This window comes from Diorhabda carinulata, chromosome 4 (assembly GCF_026250575.1).
Source record: "Diorhabda carinulata isolate Delta chromosome 4, icDioCari1.1, whole genome shotgun sequence".
Lineage (NCBI taxonomy): Eukaryota > Metazoa > Arthropoda > Insecta > Coleoptera > Chrysomelidae > Diorhabda > Diorhabda carinulata.
In genome coordinates this window covers 11,018,280-11,039,618 of record NC_079463.1, presented here as the reverse complement: position 1 = coordinate 11,039,618, position 21,339 = coordinate 11,018,280, and the positions used below count along the sequence as shown (strand labels likewise).

Here is a 21,339-nt window from a genome sequence, read left to right as displayed (position 1 = left end):
GTATATCTTTGCTGTTATATTTGAGAATTTCTGTTGAAACCCCATCAATTTTTCTCTCCTAGAGTTTCTTCTTATTTGCCTTTCCATTCAATACTCCTCCAGATTATCGATCCTATCTTTTAACTTTTTTAAGTGGGTGTATTGAAAGATTATTGTACCTTATTAAAATATTGTTAGCACGTCTCTGTATATAAAAATGACTTGTTCAACTTGTTGGCGGCGCCTTACCCTCACTTATAATCAAAATTACACATAATTATAAAATTTTTTCGACGAAATCTCTCAAATTAGTACTCTGGGCATTTGAAAAGATTCATTTTGAACCGTAGGTCGTTTAGGATAAAAACGGATTTAATAACTGCGTATTTTTTATCGGCCCTATATAATTTTTTTAATCATCTTTCTGGGACCCGACTTAATCGATATCTCATGATAAACATAATTATTTTCTTAAATAGTAACAAAAATTGTTATGGGTCGTTTTGACGCGGTCTGTTTGATTAATAACAGATGTGATACAAATTACTCATAATTGCCAAAAGTTAAAAAATCCACCACTAGTCTGGGAAGTACGTACCTTCGGTCCAAAATGGCTGCATCTTTTTCTTTTTTTATTAATTATATACTATCAATGAAATCTCGTTGATCAGCTTTGTTCGTCAAAATATATGCTTTCTTTATAAAAATGTTCAACGGTAATCATTTTATCATATATTTTTTACTTACTTCGCACGCAATTTTAACCCCAGATGGCCTATAGTTGCTAAAAATCGCTGTTAAAAATACTTTTCTCATTGTATTTTCGTGTTGAAGAATATTTACACTCTGACACTCACAAAACAAATTAAATGTATTCTGCCTGCCCACTTATACACTACATTCTCATGATATGGACAAAAGCTCGGATCTTTTCGATTAAATTCATTCGTAAACTGAAAATAAGTGATTTTCAAAACTATAAAAATTAACCTAGGTCAAAAAATGGAAACAAATCGCGAACTTTGACGTGTGATGATTTTCTATGACATTCGACATCGATAAAACCAACAGGAGTTTGCAAAAAAAAAGCTTCTGACAGTGTGTTACACCAAAAAAATGATCAACTTTATTGGCATCAAACAGTCAAAATCGAAAGGTCCACATCAGAAGAGATAGCAATAAGAAGAATAAGAATGTGTATTGTCCCCCCTACTGTTTAACCTCTACTCTGAGGCAGTATTCGAAGCCCTCGAGAATACAACTGCAGACATAAAGATCAATCTTCGTTACGCAGATGATACCGTGATAGTAGCCAGAAGACGTTATTGTGAAATATAGCAAGCAAGTTGGCCTTTATATGAATACGTCCAAGACCACACTATCATTGGTCATTGAACTAGTGTCATCTCTAAGTGCTCTGAACAACATAAGGATTCTTCTGGCAAACCGCAACCTCAGCCTGGAACTCCGGACCAGAATGCTTCGCTGTTACATCTTTCCTGTTCTTCTGTACGGGTGCGAAAGTAAGACGCCTGCAGGTGAATGCTGCGGAATATAAGACAAACATAGAAGTACTACACCAAATGGGTAACATGAAGAACTTCTCACGACAATCAAGGAGAGAAAGTTGAAGTACCTGGGACATATAATGAGAGGCGAGCGATATGAGATTCCCCGTCTGATAATAGAAGGAAAGATCGAAGGAAAATGTCAGTCGGCCGTAGACAAAATTCATGGCTGAAAGACTAGCGCAGATGGCTCGCACAGACGTCTACAGAAATTTTCAGAGCTGCGGTTTCTCGTGCGTCATTTGGCGTGGTTGCACTTCGCTACGGGATGAATTTCGTCTTCCAAAATCAGCTGTTGTGCCAAAAAAATCGATGCTGTGCGTAAACTGATATTGCAAGATCGTTATGTTGTATACCGTGATATTGGGGCTTGCCTGGGCATTAATTTCACTATCATACATTCAATTTTGTATGAACATTTGGAAGTCAAAAAGATTTTTCCGCGTTGGATACCGTATAATTTGACAATCGCTGAAAAAAATTTTTGATAAAAGCAAATTATACTCTATTCCATCCGTTTTATCACCCATGATAGGAAGAGAAGCTTCCATATGAGACTAGTTCGTAGGACACAACATACTTTTTCATCAATAATCTTTATGGTCCTTGCTCTTTGCTCTGTTCTAAATCGAAACTCTTTCTTTACAAAACTGACGCTATTTTCTTGATTTGATGTAGTAGCTTTCTTTCTGCTCTATTCCAAGAACCCAAATTACCACTTGTTATCTCAATTCGGGTGGTTGGAAATGGAAGGATGTTACGAAAAATTATTCGACATAGACACCTGAAAACTTCATCATTGCCAAATTACTTTAATTGGATGAAAATGTTTGAAATTTAAATTTTAATTCAACTTGTACACAACACCTGTCTGTACAAATTAATCTTTTATTGTGGTAAGAATAATTAGTCGTTTCAAATAAAATGAAAACAGGTTTAAACAATTAATATGATTAATTGAATAGCTGACCTCATAATAATGGGAGAAAATTCCAAACTTACAATTATACAGTAGTGCTCAAAATTATCCAAGCATTTGACATTTCTTATGATAATGTAAGGAACAAAGAATACATCTGAGAAGGATGTAATGTATTTAATATTCTCAAAATTGTGTAACCCTCAAACGAAATAAATAAACAACGACTCAAAGTAAGAAAAAAAAAATGTTTTAAAAAGATTATATTCAAGGCTAAAAATTTTAGACCTTCTATATATTGTTGTAATTGAACGTAATGTGTCATCAGTTCAAATCCATAGTAAGATCTTATAACAATGACGGTGAATGCGTGAACATCATCTATCAAAAAATAGGAAACCAAGACATTATTAGACTCTGGAATACTAGAGCACCAGGTCTATAACCTGAACCTCCAACCTTATTTCCTAATTGGAAGCCACCTGTAACATATTTTTCAGTATTACTTCACATTGGACCCTTATTATTACATAGCTAGTTCATCGTTCTATTCTTGCTTTTGAAAACTTTGCTTCCCAATATTATTTCTTACTAGTTCTTTAATCTTCCTGTTTTCTAATAATTTAGCTGATTATTGTCTCAGACCATGTACGTGATGCTGGTTTTCCTCATGATTTTGCTTCAGAAAGCTTTGGAAATACCAATATTCGGCTAGAACACTTTGCTTTCTTTCTGTCCATTCCTTCACGGTCCTAATTAGCTCATGAGTCGAGTCTACCACGGTTGTTACTCAAGTTAAGGCAACAATGATGTAAAGATGTCAAATATGACCTGAATCGCGAACATTTTCGGGCGATGATTTTCGACGTAGATTAAACCAACAGCAATGGGCCTATCAACTCGCTTCAACTTTTTCAGTCGTGGTCGTACTTCGCTACAAAATGAAGGTTGTTCAAAATCGGGAGTTGTGCTAGAAAACATCGATACTGCACGTAAACCGATATTGCAAGATCATCATGTGACATACTGGGAGATTAAGGCATACTTGGGCATTGATTCTACTAGCATATATTCAATATCGCATGAACATCTTGCTCTTGAAAAGATTTGTTCGCGCTTGATACCGCATTATTTGACAATCGTCAAAACTTGAATAGCAGCCCTCGAATTTTCCTGTGGTTTCACTGTTTAATCTGCCACTTTAAGAAAGTTCAGGTGATTTCATAGAACAGGGACTACAATAATAAAAAAACTCTGGGCTACTTCGTCTTCGGAAAGAGACATGCTCTAGGTCAGTGGTCGCCAAACTTTTGAGTTAGTGATCTATCCTTGCATTTATAAACCTTTTAGTGATCTACCTAGAAATAATGGAAATAAAGAAACTATACCAAATAGAATTTAAACCAGTTCATTACAAACGAACATTTATTTCTAGAACTAATCAAAATATGTAGGATGTGTAACAAAAAAAGTTCAAATGTTCGTTTCAATGAGAGGAGTGGAACTCTTTTTGGCCATCAACTGTTTTCTTGAAGTTTGAAGAGTATGTTGTAGCTCCCATTCTGATGCAGTTGTCCAAATGTTTATTAGTCAGTTTCTATATTTGTTTTTTATGAATTTCATACTTGAAAAAGATGCTTCACACAAATATGTAGAACTGAACATAGCTCTCAATCTCAATGCAACTTCAACCACAATTGGATACTTTTCTTTGGGGACTAGAGGCCAGACATTTTCAGTGGTAGAGAAGGATTTTAGGTCATTCTGAAAATCAACAACTTCTATTTCAGCCTGATCTCCACCAAAATGTTTTACAACACAAGCTGAAAAATCTTCTGTGCCACAATCAATATGCTTTTAAAATCTTAGAATCGTTGATCAAATTGTTGTTTTAATTCTGAAAAAAATTCCACGCATTCTTGGTTATTGCAGCCATTTGGGATCTTCCAGTTCGGTGAGAAGCAACAGATCACCATACTGGTATTCTAGCTCTTCAATTAGTTCTCTGAACAATCGTCTTTGAAGAGCACGATCATGCTTAAGAACTTTCCACACAGTAACTGCTGGTGTATGATACAATGGTAAGATAAAAATGTTGTCTGTCTTTACGATATAAGGTAATAAATCCTTTCTCCACGCCTACCATTGCTAAGAATATATCATTTCCAGTTTTACGCCCAGTGAGCGGCACAACCTTTACCAGGTCTTCTTTTGTTTCAAATACCATTCTTACAAAAATAGCCAACTCAGCTGTATCAAGTATATCAGTTGATTTGTCAATTTGTATAGAAAAATAACTACAACGATCGAAACCAGTTTTAAGCTGTGAACCTAAATCAGAACTCATAGTTTCAACTCTTTGCATCACTATATTAGCAGAAAGCTGAACAGATTTAATATCAGACATGATCACAGCTTTATTTTTGAAGTTATCAAATAATGTATCTGCAGCTTCTAAAAATGCAGTTTCCATCAACCCACAATCTTCATACGGTTTCGTATGTCAAGCGATGACCTTGGAAACCAGGAATGACACCTCGATAGCTGCAATCTTGTCTAGTGTTTTAAAAAAAGTTGATAGTTGTGATTTAGCTGAGATTTTAATTCCATCACCTTCTCTCTTATCAGAATTGAATTCAGCGGATAGACAATTCCACTGTGGACTGTCTTGAAATGACGCTCAACATTTCCTTTCTTTCCGACTTTCGAGTTTTTGTTTGAACTAGCCACAATAAAAACAAACAAGAAAAGAGCTTAAGCGTGTACACTTTAATTAAACACATAACCTCACTCTGGCTACAAGCGTGACAATAACAGTCTGCGAAACAAAAACGTGTAACTCTGGCAATGACCAATCGGCTGCAGCGCTCCCAGACACTCAGTGCTGCCAACCCTCTGAGCATCACCGCGAGCTAGTCAAAATTACCGCGCGAGCCACCGGTTTATCTGTTGCTGTCTCGCTTTCGGAGGTTGATTGTTACGCTAAAAGTAACTAGACTTGCATCTGGCACGCAATAGAAAAGATACCAAATCGATAATGTGAGAGATTTAGTATGAAACAATCAGCCGAACTTCATCTGCACGTGCTTTTGGTCAAGAAATATTGCGTGTTGCATTGCATTGCACGTTGTATTGCATCATGTCAAGCGGCCTTAGGTATCATTCTTGATTACGTCGTATATAAGAAATAAAAAATAAAATTACAACGAGGTTTTTCTCGAATTATTTTTCTTTTTAGCGCAACATATATTTTATGCGCTCCACTATTTTACTATCGTGAAAAACTGTTGATACTTTCCTGATATTTTTTGTTTATATAACAATATTCTTACGAAACTTTTATAGAAACGAGCTCCATTTTAGTTGCTAATGACGGCGAGAATCGTACTGATTTAAAAAACAAAATAGAGAAGGTTAAATTAATATATTACAAAATGGTTGTTACGATTTATAATTTATTTCAACGAGCACATAAGGTTCTAATAATAATCGACAATAAATAAAGGTTCAGATCTAAAAAAAAGCATAATAGAGCAAATTATCGACAGTTATCGTTTGATTTTAGCTTGGGGTCAGACAGACTTGCAATCTTAAAGATGTTATACTGTAAACTCGGCTTAATTCTACATTATTTGCGTGCATACAATATAATTTTTGATTTTAATATTCAGATGCCAATATTGTTCGGGAAAAACAGCTCGTGTTATAAATGCTTGAATATTTAACCACTAGATCGCTCTTGATTGCATCGCCCGAAGATATCAATTACATAGATTGTTGTTCTCTCTAACAACAACGGAATATTTAATGTGTATCTCATTCTTCTAGACAAAGGAATTCTAAATCGTTTAGATCGGTCCCAATCTATTATAATAATTAAGATTTATTAATGCCATTAAAATTAATTGGAGCTAAATCAAAACATTCTTCACTGTAGGATAAAACTGGTACACAATCTATCGAAGAATTATAATTTTCCCTTTTTCCTATTTTTGTCAATTTCTTTCATCATAACATTCGTTACATTCAATACAAGTGTTGTCATTTCCATCGAAACTTTCTTCAGCAGATACACGAAGTCGTTTGTTTTTTGAGTTATTAAATGAGTTGCTTATATCAAAACCTCAACTTGTTGTTTCTTTTTACTCAGTTTATTATGTATAACAGGCAACGTTCTTTGTTGGTGTTTCTTCTTTGAAAAACAACACAAGACGTGTAGCTGAGTAGACGTTCATTATCATTAACCAATGAAATGAGAGCCTCGACCATCTAGAACAAGAAGAACTTTCCCTTCTGAAGAATAGATTACTTTTGATTACCTGATTCAAGTGATAGACTTTCTGAAAATTCAGGTTTTTCGTATTTTCTCCCAGAAATCAAAACAGACAGAAAAAAAATTTCACGGACATTGTGACACGCAATTAACGAAATATTTTCACCTATTTGGAGCCTTACTGGTCAGTACGCATCCAATTTTATGGTTAATACACTACCACCTCGTCCAAGTTTTACATTCTTTGCGGCTTAGAGATTTCAAGCTTTCCGCTTTCCATTTATTTAGTTTTAGGCGCTTTTTCATAAATCCTCGAAACCTATCTCAGCTATATTGAAAAAACTCATTTCAAAATTTTAAATTTTCTAGATGACGTCTTCGTCTAATGTAAATCTCTTTCCTACAAGCGAAAATTTGAGGTTAGGATATAAGAAAAGTCGCTAGGAGTCACATATGGTGAATAGGCACTTTCTTTTCCTTTAAATGCTATTACCATCACTTTAAAACTGTTTGTATTGTAATTATTGTAATTGTAATGTATTGGTGAAGCCAGGTTTAATCTGCAGCTAAGTATCGATGCAAAAATATTACTCATTTCCCTACGTCAATGAGATCTGAATTTGAATGCATTTGGTCCAAAATATACAAACACGGCATCTTGCTTTTTGTATTTCTCTAACTTTAATACGACGATCATAAAAGATGGTGCACAGACTCTGTACAAAGACTAACTTTGTCAAATAGAATCTAAGTATCGATAAAGGCGGATATTTCAGTCTAAACGTTTCTCAACAAATATATTTCCCTTTTATTGACATTTGAACAACCTTTAAATCTTCACTTTTGACAAAGAAATATGGAAGAAACCGTCTTTTTTGTCCTGTGCTCAATTTATATGCCGATATTAACAATTTTATGACTCAACCGTTTACGTACTTTTATGATCAATAATCATGTTTCTAATTTTTGTTTTTTTTTGTTTACAGGGCATCTTCTTAGCGAACATGTGATGCTTCGCGATGCCCACTCTGTCCGCGGCGCCTGAGCAGAGTTCCGGCGGCCGCACCGACCGGCAGAATAGTGAAAGCGACGCCATGAGCCCAGAGCAGGAGGCGAGTCCACCACCTGCCGCCCCGGGCGCATCTCCACCACCGCCACCTCCGACGCGACTGCCAACGCCAGTCATGTCACAAGAGGAAATCAACACCTCTGACGTTGAGCAGTTCGCCGGTAAAATCGTTTATAATCCAGATGGTTCTGCTTACATAATCGAAGACTCCGAGAGTGATAACGAAACTCAAGGACATAATACGAATGTTCCTGAAATCGTGCCACCTCTTCAAGCCGTGTACGTTTCGAGGTTACTTAGGCAGCCCGCCCGTCCTACGGATCTACCTGCAGTACACAGCTATCGTGTGATCGCGCTAAGAGACGCTAGGCCACCTAGGCCTGCTTCTGTGCCAGTTAAACCCATCCTAATGTGTTTTGTTTGTAAATTGAGCTTCGGTTTTGCACGGTCTTTTGCAAATCACGCACAATCCGAGCACGGTGTTACTCTCAAAGAAAACGAACGCGAAGTGTTAGCTGCAGACTGCTCGGCAATATTACAGTGCGTCGGGGCTGATAAAAGGCCAGTAGTATCATTATTAGAACCTCTCGGTACGACAAGTCATGAAAATCACAATTCAAATATCGTTCATTCTGTACAAAATCGAAATGAAGGACCTTCACCTATTTCAGAAACGCCATCGTCATGTAATACATCTAGAAACACCCCTGGTAAATCACCTTCACCACCTTTTGTTGCACCGCCAGCTTTTATGACTGGTACAACTATAGGTGTTTGTCCAGAGCATTTACAAGGACGACCTTCTGGCGTAGAATGTGCGCGATGTGAGATGATTCTCGCGTCAGGACGACTAGGACCTGCTGGATTAGCGAATGTACACAGTAGAAATTCTTGTAAAACTCTAAAATGTCCAAAATGTAATTGGCATTACAAATATCAAGAAACTTTAGAGATTCATATGAAAGAAAAACACCCCGAAGCCGAAACTAGCTGTATTTATTGTATAGCCGGACAGCCTCATCCTCGATTGGCGAGGGGCGAAACCTACACTTGCGGTTACAAACCTTATAGGTGCGAAGTATGTAACTACTCGACGACAACCAAAGGAAACCTTAGTATACACATGCAATCGGATAAACATTTGAATAACATGCAAGAATTACAAAACGGAGGCGGACCGAACTCGGAGAATCGACAATCTCCTCCTAAAGCTTCTCCATTACACCATTCGCCTGTTAGTAGCGGCCATAAACCTAAACCTAGCTTCAGATGCGACGTATGTAATTACGAAACTAACGTAGCGCGTAATTTACGAATCCACATGACATCTGAGAAACATACCCACAACATGTTAGTGCTACAACAAAACGTCAAACACATGCAAACATTATCAGCGTTACATCATCAACAACATCCCCAACAACACATTGAAAGTTTATACGGCATGTATCCTGGTTTAGGAGATAAACCCGAAGCTGCTTTAGCAGATATGGCCTACAATCAAGCTTTACTTATACAAATGATGACCGGTGGTCAATTACCAGGTCACGCAGGACCCGCTGATATGTCAGCACATTCAGATCTTGGTTTGAATCCCGAAACGATGGAACCTCCACCGGAACCAGCGGATCCCGATCCAGAAAAAACGTACCAATGCTGCGTGTGTAACGTTTTTCAAAGTGATAGTTTGGAAGAGCTTGGAAGGCATTTGGCGTTAGATCGTACGCGACTACGAGAACAAGAAATACTCGCCGTTGTAGCCGGTCATTACGTGTGTAAATTATGCACATACAAAACTAATCTCAAGGCAAACTTTCAACTCCACTGTAAGACTGATAAGCATCTACAGAGACTGCAACACGTGAATCACGTCAAAGAGGGCGGACCGAGAAACGAATGGAAACTCAAATACGCTTCAGCACCTGGAGGAGTTCAAATCCGTTGTAACGCTTGTGATTATTATACTAATTCAGCACATAAACTGCAGTTACATGCGGCAGCTAGTAGACACGACGCCGGAGTAGCTCTAATGAAACATCTAGTTGAAAAATGTTCCAATATCGGTCCTCACCAATCAAAAGTCCATCATTGTTCACTGTGTGGATTCTCGTCTACTACAAGGCTACCTCTATTACAACACGTACGATCTCTAAAGCATCTTCATATGGAACAATTACATCAACTCCAAAGACGGGCGGAAGGTAAAGAAAATAATCCTGAAATCGGGGACGTTTTCCACGTGGTATCAGGTCCTATTGAACAAGCACAACAGCATACTCCAGGTAAGTAATATTCACCTTTTAATCAAGAATATTTATATAATGATGTTCCGCGAAGGTTAATTTGAGTTTTCAAGGTCAATCAAATACAAACAAACCTTTAATGATATTTTGGTGTGATTTGTTAGTAATTAGGAAAGAGATACCTTATGTAGGAAAACTTCGTAGGTGAAAACCTGAAATCAGCCGAAATTTACAGCTTGTTCTATTCGTAGAAGCAACCTCTCAAGGTTGGATTGAATCAAAGCTTCTCAGTGATCGGAGGTTGCTATGGAAATGTCCAATCAGTCATCAGAAATCAATAGAACTGTAGAAAAATCTCAGCACGTTTTCAAGCTTTTAATTCGTTTTAAATTAAGACTATCATCGCAACCTACCCCTGTAGTTTCTTGTATGAAGCTTCATTGTATCTTGCGCGGGATGAAGTGGCAATATAATCCATATTTATCAATTTATTTTTTCATTTGTATGGATCCCTCAAAGAAGAACTTGCTTGAACACAACTGGCTACAGCTAGACATTCCTAGGAAACATATGTATAATAAAATTAAGGGATTATACAAGGATATAATTTGTAGAAATAGATTTTTAATACATATGGCTTGTTTATATTCGATTGACATTGAACATCAAACTTTTATTTTCAAATTAGTATGTCGGGTGGGTTAGTTCCGAAACGGGTGTTTGGCCGCTGCTGTTCAATACTTTTATTAATACAAATTACATAATTAGTGCGTTATACTGTTCAACTGTGGTGCCATTAACCAAATAACACTGTAAATACTTTAAAGGTTGACGAACGAACCACCGAAGGCCATGCACACTTTTTTTTATATATTCCACCATTTGTGATTGCTATGAGCATAAAAAACATTGTGCCACTGGCTTACTGTTCAACCTTAAGCGTCACCATGAAGCAATTCAAATTCTTATTCATCTGAAACATTTCTCATATTTTGGGGGTGTTCTCTAGAAATAACAAGTGCTCAGATGATTAGAAAAAAAATTTAGATAATAGTTTGGTGGAAAATGAGGGGGAAATAGATATGAGACTATATATGATTAATTATCAGTCGACAAATTGATTATGGCGAAATACGGGTATGAAATTTCACAATTTTCCATGCGGAAACTAGAGACAACAGATACTAGTTGTGATTTTGAGTGAATCTCGTTTAAAGAGGACACTGCTGACTTAATTTTCAAAAATATGTCAAAAATACTATTTTTTTATTCTATATAGCAACCGCTAAGATTTGATACTTAATTAGATAACTATAAGGTATTTTCAAGTACAAAATGAAACGATTTAATTTCACTATGTTGAATTGCTTTAAAGTTAACAGTTGTCATTGTTATTTCGTTTGAAAAAGTGAAATTATTAAAAAAAACAGTTGAATATTCTATGACGAGGTCCTAATCGGTCAATATTAATTGTTTTTCGCGATGTTTTTAGGTAAATAGAAGAAAATCCGCGCATTAAGACTAAAAATAAGGCACCTATATATCATACACTTTCTAATACGTTCATCTCTATCCGATTAACTTTTAAAAAGTACTTGCTATGCTAGATAGTGATTTCCTGTAGTTTTATCGGACAAAAAAACCAAAATATTTCGAAAATGTAAACGTTCACATGAAATGATTTAGGATTAACAATTTGGTTTTCTCAGAAAGTGAAAAATAAATTTGGTTTCCAGTAGAATATGACTATTAACCATTGTAAAATTAATAATCTTATAAACATTTAAGTATATTCGTAACCATAACACTAGTCAACATTTTTTTTGTCACACGAAAACTTATAACAAATTTTGAATGTGCTATGGCACTCAAAGAATAATATATCAATGTTAGGCTTCTACTAGGTCCTTATTAAATATCTAATCTGCAAGCATTTTTCTTCCTTGATAGCGCTTTTCTATTAAGGAAATGTCCTAACGAAATCTTTCGCATCATTCGTCTCTCGCGGTACTCAAATTCTTGGGGAACAAATTCAAATGAGAGTGCAGGATATGTATTTCCAAAAATATTTTACATCCAAACTCTTTGTATAAAATTATAAGCTCATTGATTAAGTCTTTGTAATTTTCCGCTTTATGGTTTCGTATTCATTCACAAAACATTTCCAGTTCATTCGACCGTATTTATGACCAACAAACATTCCCTCTTTAATTTTTTTCTCGCCGAGTTTGAGAAATTTCTCAGATATAAGAATCCACTTCCATCTTAGGATGGAAGGCATAGCTTTCATAAAATTTTTCCGGGATCATTTTTAATATTCTGCTGCCCTGGAGTAAGTGATCCACGCTTGGGCCATACTTTCTAGCTCTTCCCCAAGCAGAAAAGCAATGACTTCAAAATCTTCAAAAATTTTCACTACATTTAATTTTTTCAAGGAGGAACTTCATGTTGTATTAAGTCTCTTTCATATTAGAACCAAGACAAACCAGCACTGAAGGACATTTGTTTCTGTTGTATAGCAATATTGCTTTCAAGTTAGTTTTTGAGGAGACGATGAAGAATCGCCAGTGGATCATATATAAAATTCAATAAATTCATCACTATGGGAAAGTTGTTACAAAAGATTAAATAATCTGGTTTAGAAAATAAGGTTTCATTTCATCGTCACGATGTCGGATTCAAGAAATTTTCGTACTAGGAGAATTTCAGTCGTTTAATCTAGGCCTCATAAGCTCAGCTTGATTTTTATACAAATTAAAATCACCTACGCTTTGTATCAATAAATGTGGTCCTTTAGAAGTTGACGGTTCATAACTTGGGTCACTCTCTTGAAATACCTTATCGGTTTGAATAAGAATTTCGAACTAGAAACAGAATCCTGATTTTCTGCTTGATGTGGACGCTTTGGTAGAGGCTGTTCGGCAGTATGTAGGATTGGTCTGTTTGCCGATGACAAGTTTGAGTACCGGACAGTGTGTTTGGACTTGGTTGAGACGCCTTTTGTTTGAATTAAACAAAAATAACAATCATTTACATGATCTTTTGGTTGCGTCCAAATCGTTGGTATACCAAAAGGCAAATATCTAGATTCTTGTTCAACTCAACCTAGGGAACCCAGGATTTATCTTGGTGGAGCACAGGAAAACTAAAATAGTCTAAAGCAGCACTATTCAATTAATGCTGTAAATTTTCGATGCTGAGATGTAAAAGTGGATTCTCCACACACATAACAAAAACTGTCCGGGTTATTAGAACACGTCCGCGGCATATTTACAATTTAACAAACGTAAATTATTCAAATGCAGTCCTTAAACAGTCACCTAAATTAAATTATTCAAACAAAAACACGTAAATGTGGTCAGAAAAGAATATATATCTGTCATAAAAAAAACTGGATGTGACTGAAACAAAATAATAAGTTTTTTTGGATGAGTGTACATCAAAACAAATAAAAATCATCACAAAGTGTTTGCCCGTAATAATTAGTACACTGTATTTTGTGTAATAATCTTATTGGTGGTGGATTTTAATATAATAAAACAAATATTATAAATGTATAAATATCAAAATCGTATCAAAAAGAGAATAAAACCATACACAAAATATTAAAAACTTGGGATTTACGATTTTATAAATTCTTACGTGCGTGGTCTGCTTTATAAACAACAAATAGTGTAGTGTCCACGTGGTAAAATATATTTTGCATGGTATGTACAACAATAAATAAATATTAAAATTGTCACGTGTATTAAAAAAAGATATCGTTGTTGTTAGTAGAGAAACATAAATAAAAATTAAAATACATTCTACGGATTTTAGTGTACATAACCTAAATTTTTTAAGGAACAAAATTAAAAAATTCTGAGTTTTTGTTGGAGCACAAAATATTTCAAGTTAATAACGGCGTCCACACACGATATAAATTCCAATAACTATATTTAAGAAATAAATAAAACTTTCCGACGCTTCCTTTCTCAAATTTTTTTGTATTACAACGTTGCAATTCCACAACTGTAGATGCTATAAATTTATATGGTGCCATTTTTCAAAAAAATATTATTCCAACTTCAAACCTGTATATTCCTCACAAATATTCAATTCAAGAAATCCAAGATACAGGGTCATTTGGATACATGCTTTCTCGATTGAATCATGTCAAAAATGAATCGATATCCATGCTTTTTGTTGAAAAAACTTCCAAAAATTATATTTGTTTCTGGATAAAATGTTTACTTTTCGAAAAATCCAATTTTCAAGAAATTTCCGATTATAATAGTTTTTTTAGTAACTGATATTTTTTTTGGACTCCTCTTAACAAAAAATTCCGTTTCTACTAAATTTTAACAAAATCAAAAATAATTTTCTTTCACTTTTAGAGCGAAGGGGACCCCTTTAAGATCTGAGCTTCTCTTTCTTAACTTTATGATATATAATTCGCTTTATATGATCATGAAAGGGCTGATGACTTTTTTTGATAGTATCAAGGTTAGTCTTCCAATTTTTTTGTATTACAACGTTGCAATTCCACAACTGTAGTTACTATAAATTTATATAGTGTTATTTAAAACAAATATTACTCCAACTTCAACCCTGTATAATCCTCACAAATATTCAATTGACGAAATCCAAGATACAGGATCTCTTGGATACAAGTTTTCTCGATTGATTCATGTTAAAAATAAATCGACGTATCGAAAAGCATCGAAAATATAGATGTTTTTATATAAGCATGTTAATTTTTTTTAAATATCAGTTTTGTTTTGTTTTGTTTTGTTTTGAAATATTTTTGAACTGGTAGTTGAAAATGCAAGTTAATAACGAAAGAATGAAGAAAACTATAGAAGGCTATGCTTTTTGTTCACAAAAATTCAAAAATTATATTAGTTTCTGGACAAAAAGTTTTCCGAGAAAACCAATTTTCACAAATTTTCAGACTATAAGCTCAAATCTTACCATTTATGTTTGAAAAAAATATTCCTACTCCTGTTAGCGATCGCAAAAAAAGGTCCAACCAACAAAGAATTGCTTACTGTTAATAAAGGTCTAAGTTAAAGAAAATTTATTATATTGACAAGCTGTGCAAAGAACAGGGTCATATTCTTCTCAGAATACCTTTTTACTATTGCATATTTAACCATATACAATTAATACGGGCAAACATACAATCAGAATTACGAATCACTCTCTAGAACTGAGTAAACAGGTTGTAGAACTCGTAAAGGAAATTCTAGTAGCAGACCTCCAAGAGCTTTGGAAAAACTGTGTTGAACATGTTATTAAAAAAGAAGATGAGTATGTGGTATCACCCTCTTTATAATCCATTATAATTCAATCAAATGATGACTCTAATTCAGTCGATTCTGACTACCATAATTATTTATAGAGATAATTTGAAATTGAAATGTTTTTTCTTCTGTTTTATTTGTAAACATTTATTTCCTTTTATGGCTTTTGCTTTGAAATTTCGTTTCCTGATAAAAAACGAATGGGGTACAAAAAGGGATCAGTTCATGTCTAGTACTCTGTTTAAACCAAACTCCCTGACAGTCAGGTACATTTTACTTGTCTATTTAAGTTTTATAATTTAATATTCAGTTGTAGCAAGTTAACGAGTATAAAATGATTTTTTTTTCAAGTAGGACTACATATTTTCAAAAATATTTATAAAAATAATAAATTTATAAAATGAGGTATCTACGCCTTTGGTAGATCAATCAAAATTGTCGGCAAGGGTTTTTATATAAGTTTTTATAATCTGCAATTAATATTGGGAGAACTGGGAGGATTTTATGTTTTACATAACCTTTTTTAATCTTTTCACTGCTCGTATTACTTTATCAATAATTTCTGAAATCCATTAGAATGCGTTCATGAGACTATTTTACTCAGTCACAGCCGTCAAATGATGAAAATCTTGCGCTTGACTATAGGGATGGTCCGCAAGTACAGAACATTCATCTAGACCTACTAAAATGTGTCAAAGCCGGGAAAGCTTCACTGGTCCGACTATAAAAGGGTGTTGCTGTGAAAAGGTTAATAATTTTCATTACAAGGCCTCTTCTATTTATTCTTTGTTACGTTACTTTAGACTCTTGTTAAATGATATCAATCCTATAAGGACATTTTTGATAAGGATTAAAGCTTTCTCTTTTTATTATTAGTTTGTACCAAAGAACGGTTGTGCGTGATTTTATTGTAAAAATGTATAAAAGTAATTATATATTAGATGAAAAAGAAGACGCTTTATATAGAAATAGTAATAACGATGTTTTGATGAATTTTGGGGTGAAGATAATTGGCGTACTTTTGTAATATAGTCCGACACTCGAGGCGTAGCCAAAAGTGTTTTAACATATGCTTGATACAAATAATTGGGGGGTTTTTATTAAAAATATTTAGCCCATATAATTAGGTATACATTTTATGGAACGTAAGCCTGCCGATGAGGCGTGGTTTCAAGCCCCGGGCCCTTGAATACAATAGCAGCGGCCGAACAATTGTTTTTATTGTCACAGGGGGCCCGGTGTTTTAAACTTTTTGAAAGTTACCCGTAATCTCTGTCATTACTGTAACAATACGAACCCGAATTTTACCTTTAAAATGTTCTTTTATTCTCCAACAGAGCGAAGAGATAGTATCAATTTGGAACTATGTCAAATCGAAACGAATCAAGTTAAATCCGAACCACGAGAAGACAACGACGATGCTAATAATAGCGAGAGTGGAAATTCTCAACACATGTGCCCTTTTTGTGATTATACCAGCGATTCTGAAATGCGCATTCAAGCCCACATACTCGCCCAACACGGTACTAGTAACACATCCATACCGGAACAACAACCCTCTTTACACTGTCCTTTATGTCAGGATGTTTTTAAAGATCGTATATTACTCGAAAGGCACGTTATGCAGATACATTCGGTAAACAGCGAAGGTCTGCAACGGTTACTCATGCTTGTCGATCAAAGTCATTGGTTAAATCAAACGTCTCGAACACCCACTCCGAATAATTCAATGAATCAATCGCAAACGACACCCAATCAAATAGTATCACCAAATTCCGTGTCTTCCAAAGAATCTAACAAGTTCGAAAAAACAGACATAACATCGAACGAAGTCGATTTACTGTCCCCAAATAACAGCGACGATAATACCGAATCTGAATCGGAAAGATGTAGCACGTGTTTCAGAACGTTTCGGAATATAGACGAATTATGTTATCATCAGAACGAAACTGGACATTTAGAAATAAAACAAACGCCAAGCGGACCGGGTTATCTTTGTTGGAAAAAAGGGTGTAATCAATTTTTTCCGACGGCGCATACTTTACAAATGCATTTCAAAGAAGTACATGCTAAGAATTCCGTTGCGAATATGTCCGTATCGGAAAAACACGTCTATAAATACAGATGTAATCAATGCTCTTTAGCTTTCAAAACATTAGAAAAACTACAATTGCATTCACAATATCATTTAATTCGAGATGCAACGAAATGCGTTTTATGCGGACGAAGCTTCAGATCGCTCGTTGCTCTACATAAACACGTAGAAAGTGTACATTCAGAATTAACAGACGAAGAATTAAATGCTTATAAACAAAGTTTAATGAACAATCCTTTGTTATTAGCAGGATTGCAAGGACAAGTTTTAGATAGTTCTACAAATGAAATTTTGAAAAAGGAATCGTTACGCACCGAAGATGAATCTTTAGAATGCGACGAAAGTAAAGAATTAAACAGTAGTCAATCTTTGGAAGAAATAAATCAAAACGACGGTGAAAATTCAGATGACAGTATTATTTACAAGGACCAACAATTTTTAGAAGATTATTTGAACAGTCAAGCTATAGCAGAAGATAGTTATAACGATCCGAATAGAAAATATAAATGTCATCGTTGTAAAGTAGCTTTCACAAGACAAAGTTATCTAACGGCTCATAATAAAACGTTGTTACATAGAAAAGGTGAAAAATTGAGTTATCCAATGGAGAAATATCTTGATCCTAATAGACCTTATAAATGTGACGTTTGCAAAGAAAGTTTCACGCAAAAAAATATTTTACTAGTACATTATAACTCTGTGAGTCATTTACATAAATTAAAAAGGGCAATGCAAGAACAAAATCAAAATAATAATAATAATACGCCGGTTTCGCCCGTTTTACCAGGCGCGCAAGCGCAAAATTTAACATTAACGCCAAAAAGTACATCGTCAGAAGAAGATGATAAAAAAAAATATCGGTGCAATATATGTAAAGTAGCTTATACACAAGGCAGTACGTTAGATATTCACATGCGAAGTGTCTTACATCAAACTAGAGCTAGTAAATTACAAGATTTAGCATTGTCCGGTCAAATCGACCTGTCGAAACCACTGATAGAACAACCCGAAGCCATGCAGTCTCCGAAACAAAACAGTCCTACGCCGGGTAGTGGGGACAAACAACCCTCTCCGACCCCACCATCACCTGGACTCGCAGGTAACTTAGGGATGATGAGTTGCTCTAAGTGCGGTGCGCTATTTAGTTCGCAAGATCAGTTGAACGCTCATCAGCAACTGTACTGTATGTTTACAACGCCGATGGCGATTTATCAGGGGGCGCACGAACCGAGTCAAGCTAAAACTCCACCACCCTCGAACGATAATCCGGAAGGCGGTATAAAAGTTAATATAATACCGAAAAAAACCGGCTCTCATATGTATAAACATTTATTAGAAAGTTTCGGTTTCGATTTGGTGATGCAATATAATGAAACACATCAACGACGACAACGACAACAACGAGAAGCTGAAGAAATCGCCGCCGCGAACGAAGTACAACAACAATCTCCACCGCTTCCAGTGCAAGAAGAACCCGTCGCCGAAACGATAGCAGTCGCAGACGGTACCGAGTCCAAAACCGAGGAGGAAATCGAAACCAACCTACCCGAAGTAAGTAAATCTACGTGCCAACATTGCAATAAAGAGTTCTCTAGTGTGTGGGTGTTAAAATCTCACTGTGAAGAAGTTCATAAAGATTTAGTGCCGCTAGAATTCTTAGAAAAATATGCTCAACAGTTCAAAACCGAATACGAAAAGAAAACGGTGGTGGTGACGGCGGCGACTTCCTCGACCCTCAACGCCTTGCCTAGTGTATCGACTCCCGGTGCTACGCCGTCCAATACCACTACGACGTCCAGTCCAGAAAATTCGACGCCGGAGAAGCAGGACGAATCTAAAGAAACTTTACATGCGAAACTTAATTTACAAACGCCACCGGAAGCCGCTTCGACCGCACCCTCGACACCGACATCCTCCACGACGCCGGCCAGCAGCACGGATTCTTTGCCAGCTAATATTCAAGCTATGATCGCGCAAAGTATGGCACAGAATCCAGTAGCACTAGCTCAACAAATGTCTGAAATGCAAGCTGCTTTGAACGTAATGCAACTCCAACAACTTAATTTCAATCCTATGATGCAAATGATGGGTATGGGACTGCCGCTTGGTTTGAACGCTTTAGCGGCTATGAATTTACAACCGCCTCTTGTTCCGTTGATGATGCCGCCTCCACCGTTCGATCCGATCTCGCAATTTGGACCACAAGATCAGTCTGGAATGATGGCTAAACAACAAGCTATGATGCAGCAACAAGCAGTAAGTGTTTCAAAATTATTTATTTTACATTTAATTACTTCAAAATATTATATTGTAATTTTCTCTATAAATCATATTACTTTCATTTTTTATGATAGTTACTACAGTATTAATATAAAAATATCATCTATCTAGTTAACCTTTCATTGTGCATAAATTTGCAGTTTTATAAAAATATTTTGTTAAAAATTAGGTAAAAATTTGGTAAAAATTAGCATTAAAATCATTCATAAAAGTATTTGCTATAGTTATAAAGCCCTTTTGGTTCAATTTATGATTCTATTAAATATTATAAATACTATAAAATTGTAAATTTGGAAAGAAATAAATAATTTAAAATGTGAAATATATGAGTTAAAACTTTTCAGTGCGTAAAATATTTGACTATGGTTAAGTTTATTTACAACTTTTATTTTCTTACTATGCACTGTTCTTTCACTCTTAAGATTAAGTCAAATAATATTATTTCCATTATTTACTATTCCAGATGGATTTTATTCCAAATTACAAATGGATCCTCTCATTTAATTTATATAATACTGTATTGAAAGGGTATAATGTATTTTCATCCACTGTATACATCTTCAATTCGAATTTAAACTTTCACTGTTAATTTTTTTATTGTTGCAACTCCAATTCGAGCATTTCAATTTAACTTTATAAAATTTTTCTCAATAAACCATAAGAACAAAACCATTTCAGTGTAAAACATCAAACCTAGTGGAATTATTGATCTATTAGATTCATTAAAGAAACTAAATTTTCAAAAATTCTTCTAAAATTATGACCTTACAATCATGCTGTACAACTTGACGACTTTTGGGTCAGTTTAGCTGTGATATAAAATATGATAAAGCTGTTAATTACGGGGTTTATTTGAAAATATTCAGACCTCGTCTTTAAGAAGTCAACATTCATCGATATATATTTGCGCACTATATTAATATTTTTCTCCACTACAATTTTTTCATCTTAACATGGGACATAAATAACTGATTTTCCATGAAAAGTTACCTAAGAACATATAAAAAGTTGAAGTGAATTGAACTAATATTGAGCAACAGATAAACTGATATGTAAACAATTCGTTATCATTTCGCATGCTTAAAACTATAGTTAAAAATGATTCTAAGGTTAGAATTTATAGTAGTAAGTCACATAAGACATTAAACCAATTATTTGATTACGTAATATCATCTTAATATTGTGATAATTGCGTCAGATTCATCGTTATTTGACATGTATGTCTTTACATATTGCGTTCCACGTGATATACTATACAGTGTGTCTCAATATCGTTACTTTAATATTTCTTCAGTGATAACATTTTTTAATTTAGTTTTCTTATGTCATAATTATATAATGTGCTAAATCATACGTAATTTCCATTAACAATTAGTTAAATATAATAAAAGTTTATTTATTAGAATAGCTTTAATCATATGATTTTTCTCTTAAAACTCATTATAGATTCTATTATAATTATTTCGTTATAAAATATCTGACGTACTGATATATTCTCTATAATTATCAATTATTCAAGCGATTAAAAATTTATTATCGTCAAACATTGCATTGAAATCTTATTACGAAGTTCTAGAAAAGAAACAATACTTTCTCATCACACTTTTGAACATCGTATAACTTAATTT

General features: G+C 34.7%; 1 protein-coding gene across 2 annotated transcripts in view; it reads left to right on the top strand.

The window, feature by feature from the left end:
- Positions 1-21,339, top strand: part of LOC130892478 (zinc finger homeobox protein 4) — a 169,551-nt gene that overhangs the window by 49,998 nt on the left and 98,214 nt on the right. For both annotated transcript variants that reach the window (XM_057797917.1, XM_057797918.1), the window contains exons 3-4: positions 7,726-10,090; positions 16,674-19,687. In XM_057797917.1, the coding sequence (XP_057653900.1) occupies positions 7,759-10,090; positions 16,674-19,687 (5,346 nt within the window). In that variant the 5' untranslated portion in view covers positions 7,726-7,758. The remainder of the gene's footprint in view (positions 1-7,725; positions 10,091-16,673; positions 19,688-21,339) is intronic.